This window comes from Pogona vitticeps, chromosome 6 (genome assembly GCF_051106095.1).
Source record: "Pogona vitticeps strain Pit_001003342236 chromosome 6, PviZW2.1, whole genome shotgun sequence".
NCBI classification, from domain to species: domain Eukaryota; kingdom Metazoa; phylum Chordata; class Lepidosauria; order Squamata; family Agamidae; genus Pogona; species Pogona vitticeps.
The window spans coordinates 115,385,364-115,410,503 of NC_135788.1; the positions used below are offsets into that span (position 1 = coordinate 115,385,364).

Here is a 25,140-nt window from a genome sequence, read left to right on the forward strand (position 1 = left end):
GAGAAACCTTCCACATGGCAAGATTCATGTGTGTAGATACATAAGATTTGGCTTGTCCACAGATATAAGCCAAGGTCATCTGTAGTTTTAATAGCTCTTTGGGGGGGCGGCAGGAGAGCTGCTTACGTGTAAAGTCATGAGGTCAATGGTATCCTCTGAGATTTCTAGTCCAAAACTTGAGAAAGGGGAGCTTTAAAAAATTATTTTCTATTTTTGCAATGTTGTGGAGATGGGGGATAGCAAAGAGGAAAAAGAGTACTACATCTACTGCTGCAGGACATGTAATAACAGGCTCAAGCTACAGGAAGATGGGTTTGGGATGAATATGAAGAAAAACTTCTTAGCTGTTAGAGCAGTACAATGATGGAGCCAATGACCCTGGGAGGTGGTGAGCTCTCCAACGCTGGAGGCCTTCAAGAGAAAATTGGACAACCCTCTGTCAGATCTGCTTTGATTTGGATTCCTGCCTTGAGCAGATGATGGGGCTTGATGGCCTTACAGACCCCTTCCAACTTAATCATTCTTTGTTAGATCAACTGGAGGTCGAAGAGGCAGGAGGAGAATCTGAGTGAGTAGGTCCAGAATCCACCCAGAGTAAGGAAGGTAGGTAGCTGGTGTCCGTGTTTGTGTCCGTGTGTGTGTGTGTCCGTGTGTGTGTGTGTCCGTGTGTGTGTGTGTGTGTAACTTGCATTCAGCCACTGCCGTTCCCCCACCAAGATCTCCGTTCACTGCAGGTGGGTCCCATGGAAGCCAGGGAATTTAAGTGGGGGCAATTTTAAGTGCTTCCTTCCTATGGGCCTCTTCAACAAGAAGTCTCAGAAGTCATGGTGATGGTGGTCTACTTCTTCCCATACTCCAAAGGCCAGCACAGGCTCATGTGTGCTCACCTACAGACTCTGACCTTGGTTATTGGGAGTGCCAGCATAGCCTGAGCAGAACACCTGAGCAGACACCTTCAGGCTGAGGCAGGGTGTGCCCTTGTTTATTCTTCGCCTCCTTCCACGCTCACCACTCTGGACTGACGTGCTTTCCCGTCTGCTTTCATATCATCCATGCAGAGAGTTAAACATGGAGCACATGACCCTGATCCGCCAATTCCTAGACAGGAATCGTCTGTGCCGTGCGATTACTTCCAGGAACTCGATGCGACGCGTGTGGTGTTAACTCCCTCGATTCTTATAAAAGGAAGCGAGAGCAAGGTCCAGCCACCAAACATCAGCCTCTCTCCTTTCTTCCAGCTTTTGGAATCCTGGACCTCAGTGGCCAAGATGAATGTTGGATAGCTTGGTGGTTGAGGCATCTGGCTGCAGAAATAGGGAGTTCGATTCCCCGCTGGGGCCTCCTGGACAGGGGCTAGACCTGACGATCCAATAAGGGTCCCTTCCAGCTTTGTTGTTCTCAGATGATGATTGCAAGTGGTTTTCCTTTGCTAAGCAGGGGAACCTCTTAGCAAAGGAAGCAGAGAGTTAGTCTGTGACTGGGCACACAGACTCTCTCTATATTTCCACTTTGTGGACAGCTAGGGGTGCATTTTCCTCCCCTCCACATCTGGGATGGTGAAGAAGGGGGACATCAAAGCACAGCCTTTTGGAGATGCTGGCCAAAATTCCTGGTTGACAGCTGTAGCTCTCCAAGAAGGAAATGGAGTTGTGAAACTGAAAGCAAGCGGGGGGGGGGGAGAGAGAGGAGGGACCTTCTGACAAGAGTAATCCTCCAGGCTGTTTCAGCAGGAAGAGGAGCAGAATCGAAGCCGATCAAGGGTAGCTTCCGGGCTCCAAAACCAAAGGAAACTCTGCCCACCTGGACGAGTCAGCAAGTCGAGAGATCAGGTAACTGAATGGTGGGGGGGGAATACTGCAGGGTGCAACAGGAAAAGGGGTTGGGGAAATGACAGGGTGGCTTGTCTACACGGAGTTCCCTTTTCTCTTGAGACCTCTAGGATCACTGATCTCTGTCCAGTGGTTCAGAGGACAAACGGATCCACAGTTTCTTATCGTGTCCTGCCCGTTATCCCTCTGTGAAGCTTCAAAACAGCTAGGAGAGCCAAATCCTAAGCGACAAAGACATCTTACGTCCTTTTCTTCATGCAGGTTGAAAAAAGTTCCCCTCCCCCCCTCCATGACTGTTCTCAGAATCTTCCCCCAGAGGATAGCAATCCTGTGAGAACATGGATACTGGACAATGTAGTCCAAAACAGCTTTTTCAAGTTCTTCCTCCCCCTCCTCCTCCTAGTGTCACCGGAAATGGCTGCTACTTTCTTTCTCTCTCTCTCACGCCATGCTCATTCTGTGGCCGGGACAGAGCTTAGACCGTTACTTTTAAACAACAGTTTGTTACTGTTCTCATCCCAGGACCCCCCAAAGTAGTCAATTGTCATTGCCAATCCCAGGAACTCCTCATAGTCTTGTTCAAAAAGCAATTGGAAAGAGTTGCTTTTTAAAATCTGAACGCCGACAGCCCCTAGCCTGTCTGATTGTTTTTCATAAAATCAAAACAAGGAAATAACGTATTTTTGGCCTTTCTTATCTTATGGGGTAGGGACATGGTGGTGCTGTGGGTTAAACCACAGAAGCCTCTGTACTGCAAGTTTGGAAGATCAGCTAAGATCGAATCCATGCGACGGAGTGAGCTCCCGTCGCTTGTCCCAGCTCCCGCCAAACTAGCTGTTTGAAAGCATGTAAAAATGTGAGTAGATACATAGGTACCACCTCGGTGGGAAGGTCACGGCATTCCGTGTTTACTTGTGCTGGCCATGTGACCACAGAAACTGTCTTCGGACAAACGCTGGCTCTACGGCTTGGAGATGGGGATGACCACTGCGCCCTAGAGTCGGATACGACTGGACTAAAGGTCAAGGGGAACCTTTACCTTTATCCCATATGTATTTTAAATAAGTAAATTAAGTAACCTCCAATGGACTACAGTTCCCCATAATTCGACTATATGGTATATAAATAAGTTCCTTCATTTTTCCCATCTTGGATGCCTTCCTAGTGAATGCTGATGGGTAATCCTGAGTTTTAGAAAAAGAAAACAACGTAATAACTGTAACAGTTGTGTCATCAAGTTGATTTCAATATGTGGCAGCCTTTCTTAAGGATTTTAATAGAAGTGGTTTACGATTGTCTTCTTCTGCGGCACTCAAATTGCCCAGCTTCACGCAGCTGGATTTTCTCCTACAACCATGGTTCCCAACCTTAGGTCCTTCTTGGACTAAAAGTCCCAGAAGCCTTCACTACTAGCTGTGCTGGCCAGGAGTTCTGGGCATTGTAGTCCAAGAACATATGGGGACCCAAGGTCAGGAACTACTGGTTGTTGTGGGTTTTTCGGGCTCTTTGGCCCTGTTCTGAAAGTTGTTCTTCCTAACATTTCGCCAGTCTCTGTGGCCAGCATCTTCAGAGGACAGCACTCTGCGCTCTGGTGCAGTTTGTTTGGGAGCTGAGTATTTATAGCTGTGGGATCAGCTTTTGTCCTTTTCAGGAGATGGGTGATTATGGTGATCAGTGTGTTTTTCTACAGTCCTAGAAGACATCATTGGGAATCAAACTCCCAACCGCTGGCTCCAAGATCAGGTGTTACAATTCATTGAGCTATCTATACACGGAGTGTTTCTCCTAATCCCATATTCCCTCTGTCTATCAAGTTCCTGTAAATGACAAGTAAAACAGAATTCCTGTAGACACACGAATGTCGTGCTTGGAGAAAGCTTAGACAAAATCGACTTTGTTGTTTCTCTCATGGTGAGACTCAGTTCTTTGACGTCAAAAGGGTGAGAACCACTGTCCTAGATTTTTTGTTCACCGATTTTCTTTATCTTTTCCCACCTCTATGATATAGTGACTGGACCACAGCGGTGGAGTGAGCTTCATGGCTGAATTGGTTAGCTTGATTTTTAATGGCTGTGCTCACTGCCACACCTCAATTGCTTCCATGATTTCTCTCATCAGAAATGACTCCACCCCCACTTTTTTTTTTACACACAGGCCTGAACATGGGTCAAAACTGAGATTCTTCACTGCTAGCCGATGACCATTTGGAAAAGATGGCTGGTCCCAGTGAGTTCTTCGAGGAGATCAGCTCTGAGCACATGAAAGACTTCCACTTCATTGACCGTGGGGCCTTTGGCGACATCTACCGGGTCCGGCACCAAGAGTGGGGGATTGATGTGGCTGTGAAGATCCTCAACCGGTAGTAGTGATGAGTGGGTGGATGTTAGACTGGTGGAATGAATTGCTTGTTCTGGGTTTTCCGCGCTCTTTGGCCGTGTTCTGAAGGTTGTTCTTCCTAACGTTTCGCCAGTCTCTGTGGCCGGCATCTTCAGAGGACAGCACTCTGTGCTCTGGTGTAGTTGGCTTTGGGAGTGCAGTATTTATGGCTGTGAGATAGGCTTTTGTCTTTTTCTGTAGATGGGTGATTAGTGTGTCTTGTTGTGGGTGTATTGTTGTGCTAAGGAGAAGAGATTGTCTAGTACTGGACAACAACAGCAATCATTACGTCAGACTGCACATGGAAGACATTGAAATCCACAAGCACCAGCAAAACGTCAACAAAAAAGAGGAAAGTGTGAAGCTCAACAAAACTTGGCTCCCAGCTCTCAAAAATACAGTGTGCAAAAGGTCAATGAACTCTACCCAGCCACAAAGACAGGGGATCACTACACACAAAAGACCAGCTAATGACACCCATCAACCACAGTGACAGATAATCTCTTCTCCTTAGCACAAGGGGGGAAATCAACAACATACAGAGACCTGCCAATAGACCTAACTTGCTTGCGGATGAAACATATTTCAGTGGGTCCCCTAGTCATTCGGGACCCTAGGAACAATGCTGCAGAATTTTTATAAAATGTTAAAATCAGCTGTAGATCTCTGAAATAAAACTATCAGAGCTGCAAAAAAAATTGACAATATTAGGAACAGGATACATATTACACCAATGTATAACTGATACTTAGGTTTTTCATTAAAACTTGTATATTTATATAATACCACTGAAAGACTATGTCTTGTGTTTATCACTACAACTACCGCGTTTCCCCGAAAATAAGACAGGGTCTTATATTAATTTTTGCTCTAAAATACACATACTTATTTTCAGGGGATGTTTTGCTTTTTTCATGTACAACCATCTACATGTATTCAAAGACAGTCCTGTCATCTTCTGGTTGCTGCACAAGGGTGGAGGGCAGAGTTTCACTTAACTGGGGCTTATTTTTGGGGTAGGGCTTATATTACGAGCATCCTGGAAAATCATACTAGGGCTTATTTTTGGGGTAGGTCAGAGACCTCAACCCTTGAGGTATCTAGCAGTTGATCTACCAGGCGAATGTGACATCCCATCCTCCTCTCAAACATTCTATACACCTTCCCCATACCGCTTTTGACCCTGTTGTGATTCCACCATCTTGCAGGAATGCCAGCTTCACCCGAGAACTGCTGAACGAAGCCCGCGCCATGGACAAGGCCCGCTTCCTGTACGTCCTGCGTCTTTACGGCCTGTATGTGGGCAAAGTGCCACCGGACGGTACCTGCGTAGGGCTAGTGATGGAGTACATGGAGAACGGCAGCCTGTCCACCTTGCGGGAGTGGGTCAGCACAGTGCCCTGGGCCTTGCGGTTTCGCATCCTCCACCAGGTGGCGCTGGGGATGAATTTCCTGCACAACCTGAGCCCGCCGTTGTTACACCTGGACCTCAAACCGAGTAACGTGCTACTGGACGCAGAGTTGCATGTCCGGGTGAGCGGCATCATCCCCTTTTTCTTGACTGGGGATACTTTTGGAGTAATGCACCCTAGATAAGGTCGGATTCTCTGCAATCTATCAGAGATATCAAAATTGATTCAGACCAGAAAACCATGTTGACTGTTGGCCAACGGTCGATGAGAATATGAGCCCCAAAACCTCTAAATAGACCCCTAAAATATTTATCGATTTAAAATCTTTTTCTACCAAAGCTTTCCCAGGGCACAATTCAAAATTTTAACCTGGTTTTAACCTAAAAGGTAAAGGTAAAGGGTCCCCTTGACATTTAGTCCAGTTGTGTCCTACTCTAGGGCAAGCTGCGCATCCCCATCTCCAAGCCGTAGAGCCAGTGTTTGTCCGAAGACAGTTTCCGTGGTCATGTGGCCAGCGCAACTAGACACGGAACACCATTATCTTCCCACTATTTATCTACTCGCATTTGCATGCTTTCGAACGGCTAGGTTGGCGGGAGTTGGGACAAGCGACGGGGGCTCACTCCGTCGTGTGGATTCGATCTTATGACAGCTGGTCTTCTGACCTTGCAGCACAGAGGCTTCTGTGGTTTAACCCACAGCGCCGCCACACCCCTCATGTTTTAACCTACAAAGCCTAAATGGGCCAGACCCAAGCTATCTCAAAGTCTGTATTTCCCATTATGAGCCCGTGTGGGTATTAAGATAATCAGGAGAGGGTTTTCTCTTGGTCCCACTACCGTTACAGGTGTGCTTGGTGGGGACAAGGGGGCGGGCCTTCTCTGTGGCAGCTCCCAGACTTTGGAACTCCCTCCCACTGGAGGCCAGGCGGGCCCCATCTTTGGCACAGTGAAAAGCTTGTCGATGCTTCTACAATGTATAATAGTATGGGTACAAGACAAGAGATTGTTGTCATGGATTCCTCGGATCATGCCTCTGGCATTCTGTAAAATGGGCATATCTAATTCTCTAACCTTACCTTCCATTCTGCCTTTATCTCACCGTCTCCCTGGCTTAGGTGGCTGATTTTGGGTTGTCCAAGTTCAAACGAGGATTTACTCGTCCATCCAGTCAAGCTTCCAGGGAAGGAGAAGGATATGGTGGGACACTGGAATACTTGCCGCCAGAGGCCTTTGCTGATTTAAACTACCATCCAACTCCAGGCACGGATGTCTACAGGTGAACTCAGGCTGCTATACACCAGGGGGCGCTATATTTATATTTGAGCACCATAGAGTTGCAGACGGTGCCACAACTCAACTAAAAGCTGCCTGCCATGAGGCAAGTGCATCATATGGTCAATCCAAGACTACTCTGTCCTAGAGATGTGGAGATAATAGTGTAGAAGTCTCCCTTTATTGGTGATTTTCCACGTTTTGTCACACTTTTGACTTCTTGCTGACATTTCCCCTTGTACAAGCAAAAAGGAGACACCAGACCGTTTGATTTTTCTTGTCTGTTTTCGGTGGTTGGTTTCCCCCTCTGTCTTTTCATACAATACACTGCAAAATTCTCCAGAGCTCCATGCCTAACCAATGGCTCTCGGGCAGAAAAGATGCCATTTTGTGCAGAAATTGTACTAATTCTGTACACTGTGGTGCTATGTTGGTGTTGTTTTGACTTACGTACCTACCGCCCCATAATGCTAAAGTACTCTCTTGATGGTTTACAACACAATTATGCAAACAACACTATGTCCCACAGTGAGCTGGGTACTAATTAACGATGGAAAGGGTTGTGAACAGAGGTCTCGCTGCAGTTTAACCCTAAACTGACCACACAACATCTGAGAAATCCTTCAAGATTTCCTCATTAGATTTCGCAGCGGGAGGGGACCCTTCACACAAATCTCATTGTAAGCGGAAAAAAGAGGGACTTTCTCATTGGTTTGAGAGCAAGGGGCGGTGAGATTCACATTCTGTTTGCCTGCTTCTTGCGAGGAAAGCGATGACAAACTTAGACAGCATCTTAAAAAGCAGAGACCTCACCTTGCTGACAAAGGTCCACATGGTCAAAGCTATGGTTTTTCCTGTAGTGATGTATGGAAGTGAGAGCTGGACCATAGAGAAGGCTGACCGCCGAAGAATTGATGCTTTTGAACTGTGGTGCTGGAGGAGGCCCTTGAGAGTCCCCTGGACTGCAAGGAGAACAAACCTATCCATTCTGAAGGAAATCAACCCTGAGTGGTCACTGGAAGGACAGATCCTGAAGCTGAGACTCCAATACTTTGGCCATCTCATGAGAAGACTCCCCGGAAAAGATCATGATGTTGGGAAAGTGTGAGGGCAAGAGGAGAAGGGGACGACAGAGGACAAGATGGTTGGACAGTGTCACTGAAGTGACCAACATGAATCTGACCCAACTCCGGGAGGCAGTGGAAGATAGGAGGGCCTGGCATGCTCTGGCCCATGGGGTCACGAAGAGTCGGACAGGACTTAACAACTAAACAACAACTTGCTCCTGCAAAAAAGTAGAATTTTGTTCATGTTTGGGCTTACAGCACTGGTCCCTCTATAGCAGTGGTGCCCATCCTTGTACTACAACTCCCAGAAATCCTGGCTAACACACTTACTGGTGAAGGCTCCTGGGAATTTTAGTCCTAGAACATCTGGAGACCCAAGGTTGAGAACCACTGCTCTATAGGATGTTAACTTACTCATGAGGACCACAGTAGAAGCTCCGGTGATGGAATTATAGATGCTTTTCCTTGGGAAGTGTGAAGCTCTGGCTAAGCAAGCATTCTCCTATAATTCTAACCCACTTCTTTCTCTCTTTCCAGTTATGGCATTCTCATGTGGTCAGTGTTAGCTGGCCAGGAACCCTATCCGCGTAAGTTTCCTTCTCCCCCCACCTAGTCACTTTCGACTCGCCTGAGATTTCTGGGAACGTACCGTATTTTTCTGGGTATAAGACTATACTTTTGTCTAAAATCTTTAGACTAAAAATTGAGGGTTATCTTATACACAGAAGTAAGTTGAGGAGAGAACTAAAACAAGTGGAGGGGAAAGCAGGGATCAAAGCGAGTGATCCTCCAGCACTTTGATCCCTTTCCCCCTATACTTGCTAAGCCCCACTTAAATTTCTTAATTTTGGATTAGGAAAGTGGGGGGCATCTTATATGTGGGGGTGTCTTATACACGGAAAAATGGTATTTAACGGAAATAGTCTCTGGCAAGCCATCATGGTGAAAGATGGCTTCCAAATTTGCTTGACACAATGAGGTCATCTGTATAATTGGTAGTGTCATTGAGGGATAAATACTCACCGGTGTGGACTTGTTCTCGGTTTGCATAAAAATTTGTGTGTCCGTCTAGAATGATCTGATGTATCTCTCCGTGCTCAGATCTCCCACCTGGCAACATGAGTTCCATGATCAGCCGCCTGATCCCGCAAGGCCAAAGGCCAAGCACAGAGGCTCTGGAGAAGACAGACAATGTGTTGAACCTGGAGAACATGATTGATCTCATGAAATGGTGTTGGCATAATGACAAAACCAAGAGACCACCCTTCCGAGGTAAATAGATGTGAGATATTCCCAGTCAGAAGCTGGGTTGAGCTGCTTTACCAATGAATTTCTTTCTATTAAACAACTGATGGAGCATGAACACTGACCGCCTGACATAGATGAAAGCACTTTCCTCTAATCCCCAAATAGGAAGTTTAACATTTCCCCATTTTTCTGTGGGTTTTCCTGCTCCTTCTCTTGTTTTTCCATGGATTTCCTTTCTGCTAAATTCTATCCAGAACTGGGACTTTCATAGTTTGCCACAAGTGTTAGGTCGCTGGCATCTTTCCCCCCGATAGCATTTAATGATGGACAAATGCAGGCTTGAGTAAAGCAATACTTTGACTGCATTCTCATGCAAAGCAGTGGCATCAGGATTTTACACAGCAGGGATGATAAACAGAGATGGGCAAGAATCACTGGTTTGGGTTCATGCCAGTTTGTTTATTGGCCGGACACATGTTCAGTGCTTGGCAGCCCTGCCTCCCCCAGCAGCTGCCCTCTCAGAGACAGTGTCTGGAGGAGGAAGGGCAGTGAAGCCAGGGCCCTGCCTCTGGTTGGGCAGTGGCTGGAGGAAGCAGTGCTGCAAAGCACCAAAAACATGTTTGGTCTATAAACGAACCGCCACGAACCAATGAACCAGCAGTTCATGCCCATCTTTAATGACAAACCTATGCCCCTCTGACCGCCATGAACCAATGAACCAGCAGTTCATGCCCATCTCTAATGACAAACCTATGCCCCTCTGACCTCCTCAGAAGTTGGCCATATTGACTGCGGCTGATGGGAGTTGGAGTCCAACAATATCTAGAAAGCCACAGGTTTCTGTGTCATATCCAAATTATGGAGGATGACATGTATCATATATATCTAGCTATTCTCCCATGCTGGAGCCAACTTAACACTGATAAAAAGATGCCATCCTTCATCACGACTGAAGGCAGAAATTTATTTAGGGGATAAAAAGAAGGTTGGTTAGCACACCATTTTCTAACACATTTTTGTAAACTCCCAGCATCAACTCCATGGAAAACATGATACATTCTGCCTAATAGTAGGGGTAGCCTTAGAATTAGAGACAAAACAAATAACTGGTGTTGCTTCTTGTTGTAAAATAGGTAATTCATTTTCTAATTAGCAGAGCATAAAGTACAAAATCACAAATTGCTGCAGCATAAGGGAAATGCGAAGGAGTGAATAGCTAAAAAAAATCTCAGTTTCCACCCAGCTTGTTTGTTTTCACAATGAAATTATACTTTTGCATATAAAATACCCTCTATGAGTAACTTAAGTAGAAAAAAATCTTTACTTACAGTAGATCTTCAGTTGCAGTCAGAAGAGTAAAAAGGATAAAGGAAGGAAATTGCAGTCTCAACCATGAGGGAGGCTCATTTTGCCATTGTAGCCAAATGGTTGGCGGTCAGCAGCAGAACATTACAAGTCTGCTTTGGCTGAAGGTCAGAGAGGAAGAGAAGACAAAGCAAGCAGTACAAACAGGGAGGGACAAACCAGAGATATGAGGGAGGAAAGAACTTTGCTAAACGGTTAACAGGAAAGGAAAGAATCCCTTTAAGTGCTGAATACTTTCCTTCCACTGATATTCAGTGTTGCAAATAATGCATGATTGTTAATTCTCCAACACTTCGAGGGAGCTTAAAAGCATTTTAGTATTTCTTTTGTTGAGTTTGTGTGCTCATATGAATGAGAGGTTATCTCTATCATAACTAGTTACATTTTTTGTGCATTAAACTTTAGTTTGTGAATTGACAGATATGACATTTCCCTCATTCCCATTTTTCTCAGAATGCACACAAGTGACAGAGAAAGCATACAGTTGTCACCAACCACACATAAGGGCTGCTGTTCGTGAAGTTCAAGATATTTTGGTAAGAAGGGGGGGGGAAATCTGATTATTTCTATTTTAGCCTTGTGGGTTTTCCAAAGGAAAAAATAATAATAAAAAAGAAAACCTGAAGTATCACAGCCCCTGTGTCTAAAGATTTGACTCTGAAGAAATGGATTGTTGTATCTATTAAAGCTCACAGTGAAATGTATGTATTATCTTCTAAAAGGTCCTGAAATCTTCTTAAATTGTTCTTATTTCTGAGGCATTCTTCTAAATAGCCACTAGGTGGCAGGTGAGCTCTAACTATACTTTGCAAATATGTCCTCTTGTGTTTTTTTTTAAGCTTGCCTCTTTATCTCTCACCAGTAAGATGGTCTGCTGTAAAAAAAGCACAGACCAATGATCATCCTACTTGAGACTGAATGCTTTGAAAACCACATCTGGCCTGGATTTGTAGGTGTGATTTCTCAGGTGTGACAGTTTTAAAGAAATGCCTCTTTAGAGGGAAAATGTTTTCTCACCTTCTAACTGTGAAGCTCTCAGGTTCTATTTTCCTGATGCTCAGAGGTATACTGCTTTATATTCTCTCCAATATGTCTCTGAGTATCAGGAAAATATTAGCTAAGAGCTGAACTTTGCAATTATATGTATAATCTTTGTATGCATTTACTAAATCCCTTTCTCGAGCAATCCAGAATGGCGACTGTCATAACACCTGGTATTGTTAGTGAATTACACAGCTTAATTCCGTTCTTTGTGAAGAAGTCCTTCCTTTTATCTGAACCTCTCACCAGTCTGTATTCTATTTGAGCCGCTGAATAGCTCAGGCATCTGGCTGTGGAGCTAGAGGAGATGGACTCGATGTTCTATAGGATTTCTTCCAGTTCTAAGATGATGATGATGATGATGAATAGCAGTTACTTCATAGATGGGGGTCCTCCATTATTTATTTATTTATTTATTTATTTATTTATTTATTTATTTATTTATTTATTTATTCCATTTATACCCCGCCTATCTGGTCATATTGACCACTCTAGGCGGCTTACAACACACAAAGGGGAAAAAAATACAAGAACAATATATAAATAAAAAGGAATTTGTACATAATTTAAAAATTCAATAAGATGAAGATAGAAAAACATAATAATGAAGGAAAGGGAAAAGGTCAGGGATTAACTAAGGGGGGGAAGGCCTGCCTGAACATCCATGTTTTCAGTTGTTTCTTAAAAGTACCCAGCGAGGGAGTCGCGTGAATCTCCGGAGGTAGATTGTTCCAGAGGCGAGGAGCCACCACCGAGAAGGCCCAGTTTCTTGTTTTTTTCCTTCCAGGCCTCCCTCGGCGTCAGGGTCCTCAGCCTCACCTCCTGACTCGCGCGGGTGACACAGGTAGAACTGGGTGGGAGTAAGCATTTCGTTAAGTGTTACCCCATAATTTGATACACTGTCACATCTTCCTTTCCTTGTTATTTTATTAAGATAAACAGCTACCAAATATTGACCCAAATGAAGCAAATCTCCAGTCCCTTTATCATTTGGGTTTCCCTTTTTCCACACTTTTCCCAGATCCGGGATATCCTTCCTCAGATGGGATAAACTGACTGTGTTTGGTAGTTTGGAATTGTCATAATCATGTTAGACCAGCAGGGCTTGGAAGGGATGCTATGGATCATCGAGTCCGGCCTCCGTCAAGGAGGCGCAGTGTGGGAATCAAACTCCCAACTTCTGCCTCTGCGGCCAGATGCCTAAACCACTGAGCTTGAAATAGTATTGGCAGTAACTTCAAAAGAAATGCCCTGCCCCCCCCCCCCCCCGTTAGTACAGATGTCCTTCTGTCTTTCTCAAAGGCTCACAGGAACAGCTCTTCCTTCAAGAAATGTGGAGTCACCTCAGTCCAAGACGTGAAGAAAGCCAGCCTTTCCCCTCGGAGGCCGGATAAAGTGGAACAACAGCAACTTCTAACTCCTTCCTCTGAATTGGAAGAGAAATTTGAGACAATGACTCTCACTGGATTCCCGTCTTGGCAAAACGGTGAATAAGCCGAACTTGCAATACTGGAGGCCTAAGAGTTCCCTTGACTTGCTTGTTGTTGTTTAGTTGTTAAATCATGTCCGTCTCTTTGTGACCGCATGGACCACAGCACGCCAGGCCCTCCTGTCTTCCATGGCCTCCCGAAGTTGGGTCAAATTCATGCTGGTCACTTCAATGACACTGTCCAACCATCTCGTCCTCTGTTGTCCCCTTCTCCTCTTGCCTTCACATTTCCCCAACATCAGTGTCTTTTCCGAGGAGTCTTTTCTTCTTGTGAGACTTGTTCTAAGTAAAGAACTCTCTGAGGACAACCTCAGACCCTTGGGATGAAATGATGGGGTGCGCAGAACAATTTACATGCTTTCGTTTATAATTTATTTTTTTCCTCTCTGCCCCCGAAAAACAACATTCTGCAGGCAGCCGATCTAAATATTTTTATTAAAACGTTTTCCGTTTTCCCCCCCAGTCTTCGCTAATGATCAATTGTTTCTTCATATATAGTTTTGTATGATGTTCTTAACTTGTTATATGGTTTGAATTACTGCAAGATGTCTTGGGTCCTTTATGGAGAAAAAGGCAGCAGCAGTTCAATTAAACTGTTTCTTAGAACTGCAGAGCTGGAAGGGACCCTATAGATCATCTAGTCCAGCCCCTGTCCAGGAAGCCCAGTGAGGAATCGAACTCCCAGCCTCTGGCTCCACAGCCAGATCCCTAAACCACGGAGCTATTGAGCATATATAAAAAAATAAATTCTCTCTCTCTCTCTCTCTCTCTCTCTCTCTCTCTCTCTGTGTGTGTGTGTGTGTACACCTGCTCTGGGTTTTCATTCTGAAATTTAAAGGACTTTCCCGGGAAGTGGAATTTATTGTGGGCCTAAATTTGGACTAAACTTAGAGATGTATTTTTCTCCCCCCCACCCCCGACTGACATCAGCTTCAACATCAACTTCCTTCATTACGACCAGCCAATGGAAATTAGTGGCAGAATTATACAGTGACGGGAATGATTCGATACGAATTAAATATGCAGTGCGTATCATTAGCTCATAAAAATAGAGATTTCATAAGATAACCCTTATCAATTTTTAATGGCACCATTCCTCGCCAGCGAGCGAATGCCGCTGACTTCAGAGCTACTGGCCTCCATGGCAGAGGAGAGTGGTGAGGTAGAGTGAATTTCCTTTGCTCAGAAGGGAGGGCGCCCAGAAAAGGCAGGGCCGGCCCTACTCTTAGCCAAAGTGAGGCAGTTGCCTGAAGTGGGGGATGCAAGGAATCCAGGGCCAGCTGTGAGTGGAGTGAGCTTCGTGCCATACGGCCTTCCTTTTAAACCCCTGAGTGGTCCTCCTGATGCTTTCAGTTACCCCAAAAGAGACATGTCCCATTTCCTGTGTTGAAGAATATTCCACTAACAGCCTATCTGGCGCTCATACCCAGAGCGGGAAGGGCCACCGTTTCACCTCCCCATGGCAAGGCATCTTGGAGAGACTTGGAGAAAAAAAGCTTCATTGTCCTTTTCTTCCCCTCCTTTTTTGCTTGTTTGGTTTGGTTTTTCCTGCTCCAATATCCTTTTTTGTTTTCTTCTGGTGCTTTGCTGGTGCCTTCTCCCTTCTCCTCGTATTTCCAGGAAGAAGGGAAGAGCATTTATTTTTATTCGGATTGGAACATTTGGCAAACACATTCCAGAGGTTGGAAATGTTATTATTAATTCGTTATTCTGTTGTAACCATTACAACTCCGAGAATCGCCAAACCAGAATACCAAGTGGCCCTGCTGGTCTTGGAATTCTCAAGAGTCCAATTCCCTCAAAAAGTAACTTTCTCCAGTTCTGCCCATCATATCGTCCCAAGCCGTTGTGAAGATGCCCCTTCCTCATTTTTTAGGAACAAAGCAGTAATTTAGAGATGGATGATTATCATGTCTCAACCAGCCCTGAATTGTGAGGTGGGGGTGGGTGGAGTCACCTATGGCGAATCGGGTTAGATTGTGGGGGACGAGACAAGCCCGCCTGCATCACAGATAAGTTATGTGCCAAATGCCTTTTCTCTTAAAAATGCAAGCATGGAAGATTGACTACAACTCCCCAAGTCCCCAGGCCAGCAAGGCTACAGCCTGTACTGCTTAAGCTTTATGAGAATTGTTATCGAAAACGGTAGTATTTGTCGCCGCTATCAAAATGTACACACTCACCTTCTCCCTCCCTCCCTCTCTTTCTTTCCTCTCAGAGGCTGCGCCCTCAGAAGCTTCTCCCAAACCAAGCCCAGAAGGGAAACCATCAGCCCCACCGTTTCTCCAACGAAGTCAAAGCGCTTATGGTGACAAAGTAAGAACACAACTGTAATGGCCCCATATCGGCCTTTGAGCATTCTGAATAGGGTGTAAAGAGCGTGCGTTGAATTCTGCGTTCTCACTTGTCAATTTCGGTCATTTTGACTGGAAGAGATGTCTCTGTGAGCCCAAATAGGTGTGTTGTTCCTCCACCCTTATTGAGGTTTCCATAACTTACACAAAGCTGTGGAAAGTTAAGGTTGCTTCCCTTTCAGAAGCAGAAAAAAGCCCACCCTGTCACACAGAAGCGTGAGGGATCCTTAAGAGACATAAATATCTTCCTTGAAACATCTAATCTTTCCAGCTGTCTGCAACAAAGCAACAGCCTTTGTCATCTTGTGCAAATCACATGGTCTGCATTGAAATGTTTTATGTAGATTTGCTTTCTTGGCCCAAAAATATCCATTGGGGTTATTGCGCTTCTCGAGAGCCCCACAAAATACCTAACCTTGTCCGGGGACAAGGAGAATCGTTTGGCACTTCCTTGCCCTCACCTGCAGGCAAGAGAGAAACAAGGCCATCTGTTCCCCTTCTGAGAACTGGATCACACTTCAAGGCAAATACATTGTTATCCCTTCAGACGTACAAATCTTTCAGCGCTACATGGTTGAAGCAGCAAGTATGAGCACAAATTTGTGTTGGCTCTGAGGTGACCAGTCAGGGCAAGGTCATTAGCTGAACGCAGGCTGAGAGGATGTACTTAAGAGCACATTCTTCTAGTACAGAATGGGCCATGTCATCTAATGATGCTCTACGATGCTGAAGAGAGAAATATCTATCTAGTAGGATCCTGTGGGGAGGGGAGACTGCTGGGTAGGGTTGCTGTGGGACTGGGTGGGTAACCGGTGACCAACAAAGGGCTTAGTGAGTCACCAATGTAGGAAGCGAAGAACTGGATTGGGCCCTCTCAGAGCTCAAAAGGCACAGTTGGCATCTCAAAACTTTGCAAACCTTCCGCACCTGTGTCCCTCATGTTTGATCTAATCCAAAATGGCGACTATGCCTTGAGAGAAGAATTCAAGATGGCACCTCTCCCACCAGCTGATCTCAGAACGATTGCCTGTGACTCCAGCTGTATTTCTGGGGACCTGTAACCGACCTGTACTTTGACTGAGGGAAACAGCTTTCTAATTAGCTCTGGGGCTGTATATATCACATGCATGAACATTTAAGGGCCCTGAACGGGAGCTTCTTATTAATTACATGGATGCTTTTCTATCCTAGGGAGGAGAGGAAGCGGGCATTGAAGAAACTTATCACCCACAGGTGAACATACGGACTCGGCCCAAACTTGCAGGTATTACTTGCTTTTTACTAAGAAGGATGATGTTCTGGGTGTGATCACACAGGAGAATAGATCACCATTTGGACGGCTTGCAGAGTGTGCCAGTGCATTGTGTTTCCCAACAGTCATTCCGAAGTTGGATCAAAAAGGCTTCCGTGAGGTTTCTATTTCGTGGCCGGGGGCGGGGGGGACGGGGGCACTGGAGCGATTCTCTGGTAGATGAAAGGGTTGCTTTAAGGGAGATCCTTTAAGCAACCCTTTCCAGTGTGCTCCTTTACAGCCATTCTATATTTGGGGACCAGATTAGAGTTGGGCACGAACCTCCCTTTGGAGATTCGGGCTGCTTCGTCGGCTCAGCACCACTGGTGCCGTAAATTCTCTTGCCCCACCCCCATCCCCAGCCAGATCCTCCACTCACCAGCTGGACACTGCTCTCCTCCTCCTCTTCAGGCATCTGACCAGTCCCGGCAGGAGCACATTGTTCCCTCCTCTGCCTCCTCCAGCAGCCACCGACTCAGACAAGGTGGCTGGGCAGGGATTCCTGCGGCACTGCCTTTGAGTGGGCGGCTGCTGGAGGAGGCAGAGGAGGGAAGCAGGTGCTCCTGCTGGGACTTGATAAATACCCAAAGGGGAAGACAGGAGCGGAGTGTGTTGGCTGGTGAGTGGAGAATCCAACTGGGCAGGATGGGATGAAGGAAGAGACCTTATAGCATTTATGGTGCTGGGCCAACAAAGCAGCATGAACCTCCAAACCAAGGTTTGTACTGCTCTCTAGAGCAGATGTAATGCACCATCCCTGAACAATGAACCCACTGTGGAACTCATGTGATCTTTCAGGGTGCCTGTGTAAAAGGGTTCACCGTGATCTTAAAAAAACGAATGTATATATGTCAACATCATGCACTTCCCTTTCATGGGAGGCAGGAGGGCTATGGGATGGAATATGAGATTCAAAACTGTTTGAGCCCTCTGCTTGTGCCTTTAGCCTTTCACCGTGTTCATCTTGTTGCAGAGTTTGGAAGGAAAAAAAAAGAGTAACAGTCACAAATACAGCCTTAGAGCCCAACTTACCATCAATCTCATGCATCACAGCAACAGTGCATGTTAATGGCTAAAATCCTCATACACACTTACACAAAAGGCACAGCATCTCAAACCAAATACAGTGGTGCCTCGCATAACGAGCGCACCGTTTTAACAATGAATCCGCAGAGCGGCGCATTTTTTGTGACTGCTAATGTGATCGCATTGCGATGTTTAGATAGGCTAAACAGCGCATTGCCATGATCGGTAAACGTTTCGCTTACCGATCTTCGCATTGCGATGTTTAGAAAACAGCTGATCGGCGGTTCCATAATGGCTGCCAGATCAGCAAAATGGCCGTCCGCAGTGTTTTAGCACCCTGCCCTCGCTTACCGGGCAGCAAAAATGGCGGATTAACGGCGCTATGCGGGGCACCACTGTAGTCAAATAGAAACCCAATCTAGCAAGAGAAGCTTCATTTCAAAAGTCTTTGTCTACTTTCTCCCTTTCTTTCTAAAGGTAGAAAGCCCCGTCCCTATTCAGATACGTACCTGCCCTGTCACCCCGGATACCTGCCTTATCAACAGGTAAGGGAACTGATCAGTCTTAGTGATGATGATGGTGATGCTGGAGTTTAAAAGGTTAGGAGGAATGGGGGGGGAAATTGGGTGTCAGGGAAGGGACAATAGGGAGATTCTTCAAGGAGTGGTTTTACCTTTTTGCCCCCATTTCTATTGTATTTTGCTCCTGAGATAAAGCAACACGAAGAATGAGAGATCAAAAGAAGAAGACTCTTGAAGCTTGCTTGTCCACACTAGCATAAATGTACTTTATATGAATCCCTGATGGCAAGGTTTGGACTGGAAAAAATAGACCTTGCGTTTAAGTGTTTCTGCTTAGAATGATCCCTCTTGCTTTAAGAGCTGTCCTTCACTTTTCTGGCCTAGCAGTAGGGCATCCATTCTTTTTGGCCTGCTTGTTTCATCTGGAGATAGCAGCCTCCAGCAGCCTTTGCAATCATGGCTCCAGATTGTGAGGGATAGTGTGAGAGAAAGTGGGGAGAGAAAAAGGGAAGGGAAGTCGGGAGGGGGTAAGACAAAAGACAGAACAGCCCTGACAGAGGGAGGGAGAGAAGTGAGGTAAAAATAAATAAATAAATAAATAAATCACTTCCCCTGGCCCTCTGCAGATGATCAGGGGAAACACCTAATTGACAGCTGATCGGGCTACAAGAGGTTGTTTGCTGTTCAGACCGGCGGAACATGTCAAATGGTGCATTGCTTTTCCCCCCTACCAGAACAGAGCCTATGTAGCCACACCCAAAATGGCAAGTCTGGAAAAGGTTTCTGGCACCCCTTAGTGGCCAGTTCTGTTAAATACATTGTAGAAATATGTATTTGTGGTTTTTTTCTTTTAATATTTTTAATATTTTCAGACCGCAGATAAGTGAAACTGCAGATAACAGTCCCATGGATAAGGAGGTCTGTGCTGGGAAGAGTGACAGCTAGATCTCCTGGGATCCTTTGATAGATCCCATCCAGATAATGAGATTGGCAATGGGCCTCCTCACTTTTTCTAGAAGATGCATGAGGACAGCAGTAGAATAATATTTGGAACAAATCCACACAGTTTTGTACAGCGACTCGAGCTGATGCTCCAAACCGGTTTCCCTCAGAAGACAGGGATGCTTGAATGTAGGGGTAGGGAGCTTCTTTCCCCATTCATCCACCCATTTAATTATTCCTTCGTTATTTCTCTCCTTTCCTCATCCCGCACCATTTTTTAGCAGTTTTATAGCTCCCAAGTGGATGCAAGATTTCTCCACCAAGATCATTCCCTTTTGCCACAGTTTCAACCTAGGTCTTCATGTAAGTATGTAATTATCACCATCATGCGCTGTCATGTCAATTCTGATTTATGTCAACCCTCTTCAGGGATTTCCGGATAGAGAATACTCAGAATTGGATTACCCTTCCTTTCTTCTAGACACATCCTAGAACGGTTCAGCTTGCCCAAGGTTACCAAGGCTGGTTCTTCTGCAGGGAGGCACACTGGGGGAATTAAATTCCTAGCTCTGACTCCGCAGCCAGATACCTAAACCACCGAGCTATCCAACCAGTAAATACATAGCAAAGAATAAATCAAAACTAAACACAGTGGCAAAGTCATCTGGTATTTTAACAAGAAACTTGTTGCCTAACTCAAACCTCCTTGACAGCCAGGCTGTTATTATTATTGTTATCATTGCTCCACTCAGGGGAATATTTTGCTGCTTTGTGCATTATTAACCTATTATAGTGGTACCCGCTTAACGATTACCCCGCTCCACGATGAATCCGCGTAACGATTAGGTTTTTGCGATCACTAAATCGTTGTCAAGCGAAATAAAAAAGCCCACTGAAATGTATTGAAAACTGTTCAATGCGTTCCAATGGGCGAAATAACTGCTCGTCCAGTGAAGATCCTCCATAGGGTAGGCATTTTCTGCTCCCTGTAGAGCGAACAATCTATCCCTAAGACAGCGGGGAGCCATTTTGCACAGCGGGCGGCTATTTTGCAAACCCGGCAATCAGCTGTTTTGATCATCGTAAAGCGAAAAATCGGTTCCCGAAGCAGGGAACTGATCATCGTAAAGCGTTTTTTCCTAGATAGGGAGCAGAAAATGCCTGCCCTATGGAGGATGTTCGCTGGACGAGCAGTTATTTCGCCCATTGGAACGCATTGAACGGTTTTCAATACATTTCAGTGGGCTTTTTTATTTCGCTTGACAACGATTTAGCTCTACAACGATTTCGCTGGAATGGATTTACGTCGTCAAGCAAGGCACCACTGTACAATGTTGGTGCCAACAGGCCAGGAAAACATAGGAAGATGTTCCTTGGTACCCTCTAGGGATTTTCGCTGGACGTCGATTAGATCTGTGCTTCCCAAACTGTTTGTTCGCAAGACGATAATTTTTTCTGGTGATCGTCGGCTTCACAAAATGGCTGCCCTGTGTTTTCTGGACCCATGCTTCACAGGGCAGCCATTTTTACAGCTGATCGGCGCTCACAATATGGCTTCCCTATGGGCGATCTTCGCTGGACGACGAGGTATTTTCCCCATCGGAACGCATTAAACCGGGTTTCAGTGCATTCCAATGGGGGAAAGGGTTTTCGCATGACGATGATTTTGCTAAACAGTGATTTTAATGGAATGGATTATCATCGTCATGCAGGGCACCACTGTATTCTATAATTCATTGTTATTTTGGAGACTGAGAACAATTTCTTTTATCTTTCTCAGACAATGGAATCCATATCCATGGTCAAGACATCAGAGGCGTCCAGTTTGGAGACCATAATAACATGCATATCGAAATGAGAAATGCAGGAAGCCGTGGGAAGAAGCCATGATCAATGCCTTACAGGGTATGGATGCTTTCTTATGGACGTTTCTGCTTCTTCTGCATTGAGGCCATTCAATCTACATCTGAATATTGTCTTTCCCACCTCAGTGTTCCTTCCATTTTTACCATCATCTCCACTTCATTCCATGAGGACAGTCTGGTAGAATTTCAGCTGGAACCCGTTTGTCAATCCATACGTCGCATTTTATTTCGTTGTTTGTTAGAAGAAATGAGGATGACTCACTCTGACTAGCAGAAGTGGCTCTGCTAATTCCTCCTGTCAATTGGTCTTATAAATAAGAACAAGGACCTCCCCCAGAGCCCTTTGAGCCATGCGTTTGGCTGCCTGACCTGCCAATCCAGTAGTCTCTGGGTCCCTCCCAGGGTTGCCTAGTGCTTCTGATTGACAGGAGGAGTTGGCTTTCAGGGATGGGGACGACGACGGACAGACGGATGGGCATGGGAAAATGGGCATTAAAATTAAATTTAAATCACTTTAAAAGTTTGTTGGTTTGGTTTGTTTTGGTTCATTGCTTTTGGCAAACCTGAACTGACCCGAACCAACAAACCAGCAATTTGGTGTACTTCCTGGTCATCTTTTTGGTTCATTTATCCTTCCCTGCTCATGAGCTATTCATTCTCTCTATCCTGTGGCTGATACTAGCTGGCGACAGAGGCTCTGAAGAAAAACGCACACAAACCAAGATTTAAAACACACTAGATACAAATGTGCTATTCCTACATAGTGAATGTCGGCAAACTTCATAGATTGAGGAAAGCCACTCCTCACCCACCCCCTCGAGTCCGATCCTGCACGTAAAACCATGTTTGGTCTGAAGAAAATAAACTTTTTCACAAAAACAAGGCATATGGGTGGCGCTCTTTTCCTGAGTTTTGAAAAAAGAAAAGTCAAAAAATGTAAAATAAAATTAAAATATAAGAAATACAAAAAAGGGTGTTGTTTTTTTCCCCAAAATGATGATGATGATTTTCGAATCCTGTTTGGTTTTGTTGTGAGAACATTTTAAAGGCATATTCTGTTTTTTTTTTTTAACCTACTATGGAATGTGTGTGTGTGGGGGGGATGAACGTGTGAAGGGATGATTAAACCTAACTTTCTTCAAAACCCAGCCCTGATTTCACTTCAACACAATCATGAAAAGAGCAACAAGGATACAGCTCTGCAGAAGCATGTTAAGGGCTTTGCATTCATAGGAAAAAAATCATGTGTTATTGGGGGGTGGGGGAGAACAGCCGAGAGAATGTGCGAAATGTTTTGTCTTTAAGAATGCAGGCGTCTGCAGAGTTTTTCCGCTTTGCATTTTTTGTGGTGGCTTCTCCTTATTGCAGAACCAGCTTTGAAACAGATAAGCCGATTCTTATCATTCCCCTGCTTTGCTAATCACTGGTTTAGGAGGTTAGAAGGCATGCTTTCTTTGCCTTATAGCCATATATGGGCTGTATAGGGGCCATGTATGGCCTACCCAAGGAACAAATGCACTTTGGTACAGTATCACCCAACCCACCCACCCCTGTGTCCTCATTCCTTTATTTTTCTTCAAATAGGGAATGGCTCGAAAAGCCCCACATGCCACTTAAAGGGGGCGATTTTGCTTCGTATGCCTAAACGTTAGGAGTTAAATCCTAAAAATGTATGGGTTATTATTAGTTGCGTTATACAAAGCACACCAAATATTGGATCCAGTTCCTTGAATATTGGGTTATTGTTGTATTGTTACTCTCCGAATAATAGAACAACAGAGTAATGGAACTGGAAGGGGCTGTCCTGAAGTTCATTGAGTGCAATGACCCTCCTTGATGCAGGAATCTAAATCAAAGCAGATGGTTGTCTAATGTTCTCTTGAATACTTCCAGCATTGGAGCGCTCACCCCTTCCGAGTAATTCCATTGTCATACTGCTTTAGCAGTTTGGATGTTTTTCCTGATATTCAGCCGAAATCTCGCTTCCTGTAATTTGAGCCCATTATTCTGTTTCCTACACTCTGGGATGACTGAGCACATATCCTGCCCCTTCTCTGTAAGATAACCTTTCAAGTCTTTGAAAAGTGCTTTCAATCTCCCCTATAACTATTAATTTGGGGGCAGCTAGAGTGTTCAAGGAAGGCTTTCCAGCCCCTGGAGATTTTTCATCACTGCTTTACGGTCTAATCTTGTGATGGAGACTCACCTAATGACCCGTGACCCGACCAGATAAAATAAATAAATAAATAAATAAAATAATGCACAAAGATCTCTCTCTCTTCTGTTTTGCAGAACAACATTCAGATAGGCGGGATATAAAACAAACAAACAAACAAACAAACACACACACACACACACATACAAACACACACATTCATTCATTCATTCATTCATTCATTCATTCATTCATTCATTCAGTTAGGTGTTTGGCAGTAAACCCAGAGATCAGGAGTTTGATCCTTCACCATGTCATCCAGGACAAAAAAAAATCACTAAAAATCACTCTGTGTAGCCTTGGGCAAGCTGCACAATCCTAGGAATTTTTGCTTGCATGGAGTGGCTTGATGTGAGCTGGAACCCCTCTCTGCTGACGTGTTGCTCAGTACATGGAAAGAGCAATGACAGCTTGGGTCAATCAACCTCCTAAGTGTGACAAACCAGGGAGAAGGAACCAGGCGAAAGGCACTTGTCCGGTGGAACTCCTGCCTTGAACTCGACTTTCTTCTGGCCTGCTTCAGCTCCCCCCTAACCCTTCCCTGGCTTCGGATCTTCAGACAGGAAAAGCCTTTATTTTCTCAGCTCCTTGGGTCAGCCTGCAGCTTGCGCTGGGCTGGGCTGGGCAGGAAGGAACCCTGGAGTCTCCCGTCTGCACTGCCCTGACCCCTTTGCACCAACGCCCCCCCTAAAAGGGAGAGCCCTTATCACTCGGCTAGGCCTTTCCTGTGATGCAAGTACAGGATATGATGGGAGGAAGAAAACACTCAGATGTAAGCTATGCAAAGGGATCTCAACACACACACACACACACACACACACAGAGAGAGAGAGAGAGAGAGAGAGAGAGAGAGAGAGAGCAATAGCATTCCATGTCAAATTCCCAAAGGGGAAGATTTCAGCTGCCTTAAAGGCAGGAATTCAACAGGTGCTGTTCTGAGCTTTGAAATCAAGTTCCTTTCTAAGACTCCCAGCGGGCAGGACCAGTGGGGAAGGCTGGGTGTTGTCGTTTGGAAAAGGAACGTGCTTGGCCCACCACTCGCCGAATCAGCTTGGCAGGGAAGATCTGTACCTGTCGTAATGGTTTCCAAGTGCTCTTCGTTTCATGATTGTTTATTCTTTTCTTCAAGGACTAAGGCAGTGTTTTGAAATCTCTCTTTTAAAAGTCACACCGACCCTGTGAGGTAGATCGTTTGGACTGAGATTTTAGAAGCTTGACCAAGTTTTGTGGCTACAGGTGGGTCTGAATTCAGGTTTCCCTCTTGAATCCAAGCGGCCAACCCCAAAGCCACATAAAATAGTCCTGTGCTAGGGATATGGGGACCCAGTTCATGCAGCCACGGACTGTGATTACCAACTACTCTACAAGGACTCAAACAGTGGCTAAAATCCTGTTGCTTGGTCTACTTAAGTCGCAACCAGGATAGACCCATTGAATCAGTGGGGATTTGGGGAATCAACCCCTCTCTTCAGTTCTATTGATCTACTGGAACCACTTTAGGTTTTACTATGTTACGCAACAAAGTTTCAGCCGGTATGTCCTATCCTCATTGTCAAATATTATTTCAGTAGGAGACACCAGCAACTGGCCTGGTGACTAAACAATATTAAAGCAAGCAAGCCAAAAATATATGGGATTTATTTTACTCATTGGTTTGATGTATACTCCACCTTTCTCCTTGATTGGGACTCAAGGAGGATAACAAGGTAAAAAAAGAGCAGACATTACATGGCAAATGTTTATACATTTATATATGCCCCAATACAAAGAGGGGCTTTTTTGAGGGGGGGCACAGATTGTTGAAAGTGTGGCTATTAGGTGTGTG

At 45.2% G+C, this 25,140-nt stretch overlaps 1 protein-coding gene across 3 annotated transcripts; it reads left to right on the plus strand.

Moving 5' to 3' along the window:
• The first annotated feature begins 1,696 nt into the window (after positions 1-1,696).
• RIPK3 (receptor interacting serine/threonine kinase 3) lies at positions 1,697-22,071 on the plus strand. 3 transcript variants are annotated; one of them, XM_020815899.3, is made up of 13 exons: positions 1,697-1,829; positions 3,984-4,188; positions 5,414-5,738; positions 6,735-6,895; positions 8,496-8,545; positions 9,060-9,230; positions 11,025-11,107; positions 12,915-13,098; positions 15,320-15,417; positions 16,647-16,719; positions 18,250-18,317; positions 19,517-19,598; positions 21,016-22,071. In XM_020815899.3, the coding sequence occupies exons 2-13, from the start codon at positions 4,043-4,045 to the stop codon at positions 21,123-21,125; spliced, it is 1,551 nt and encodes a 516-aa protein (XP_020671558.3). In that variant the 5' UTR covers positions 1,697-1,829; positions 3,984-4,042; the 3' UTR covers positions 21,126-22,071. The 3 variants fall into 3 exon arrangements, with proteins under 3 accessions (XP_020671558.3, XP_020671559.3, XP_078234566.1); XM_020815900.3 differs by having other exon boundaries at positions 19,520-19,598; XM_078378440.1 differs by lacking the exon at positions 1,697-1,829 and having other exon boundaries at positions 4,079-4,201.
• The last annotated feature ends 3,069 nt before the right edge of the window (positions 22,072-25,140 follow it).

Excerpts from the sequence above, each read along its gene's own strand:
- RIPK3 (XM_020815899.3), top strand. The coding sequence starts at position 4,043 with ATGGCTGGTCCCAGTGAGTTCTTCGAGGAGATCAGCTCTGAGCACATG. Across the intron at positions 9,231-11,024 it reads CAAGAGACCACCCTTCCGAG|AATGCACACAAGTGACAGAG; the intron begins GTAAATAGATGT and ends CATTTTTCTCAG. Across the intron at positions 18,318-19,516 it reads GATACCTGCCTTATCAACAG|CAGTTTTATAGCTCCCAAGT; the intron begins GTAAGGGAACTG and ends ACCATTTTTTAG.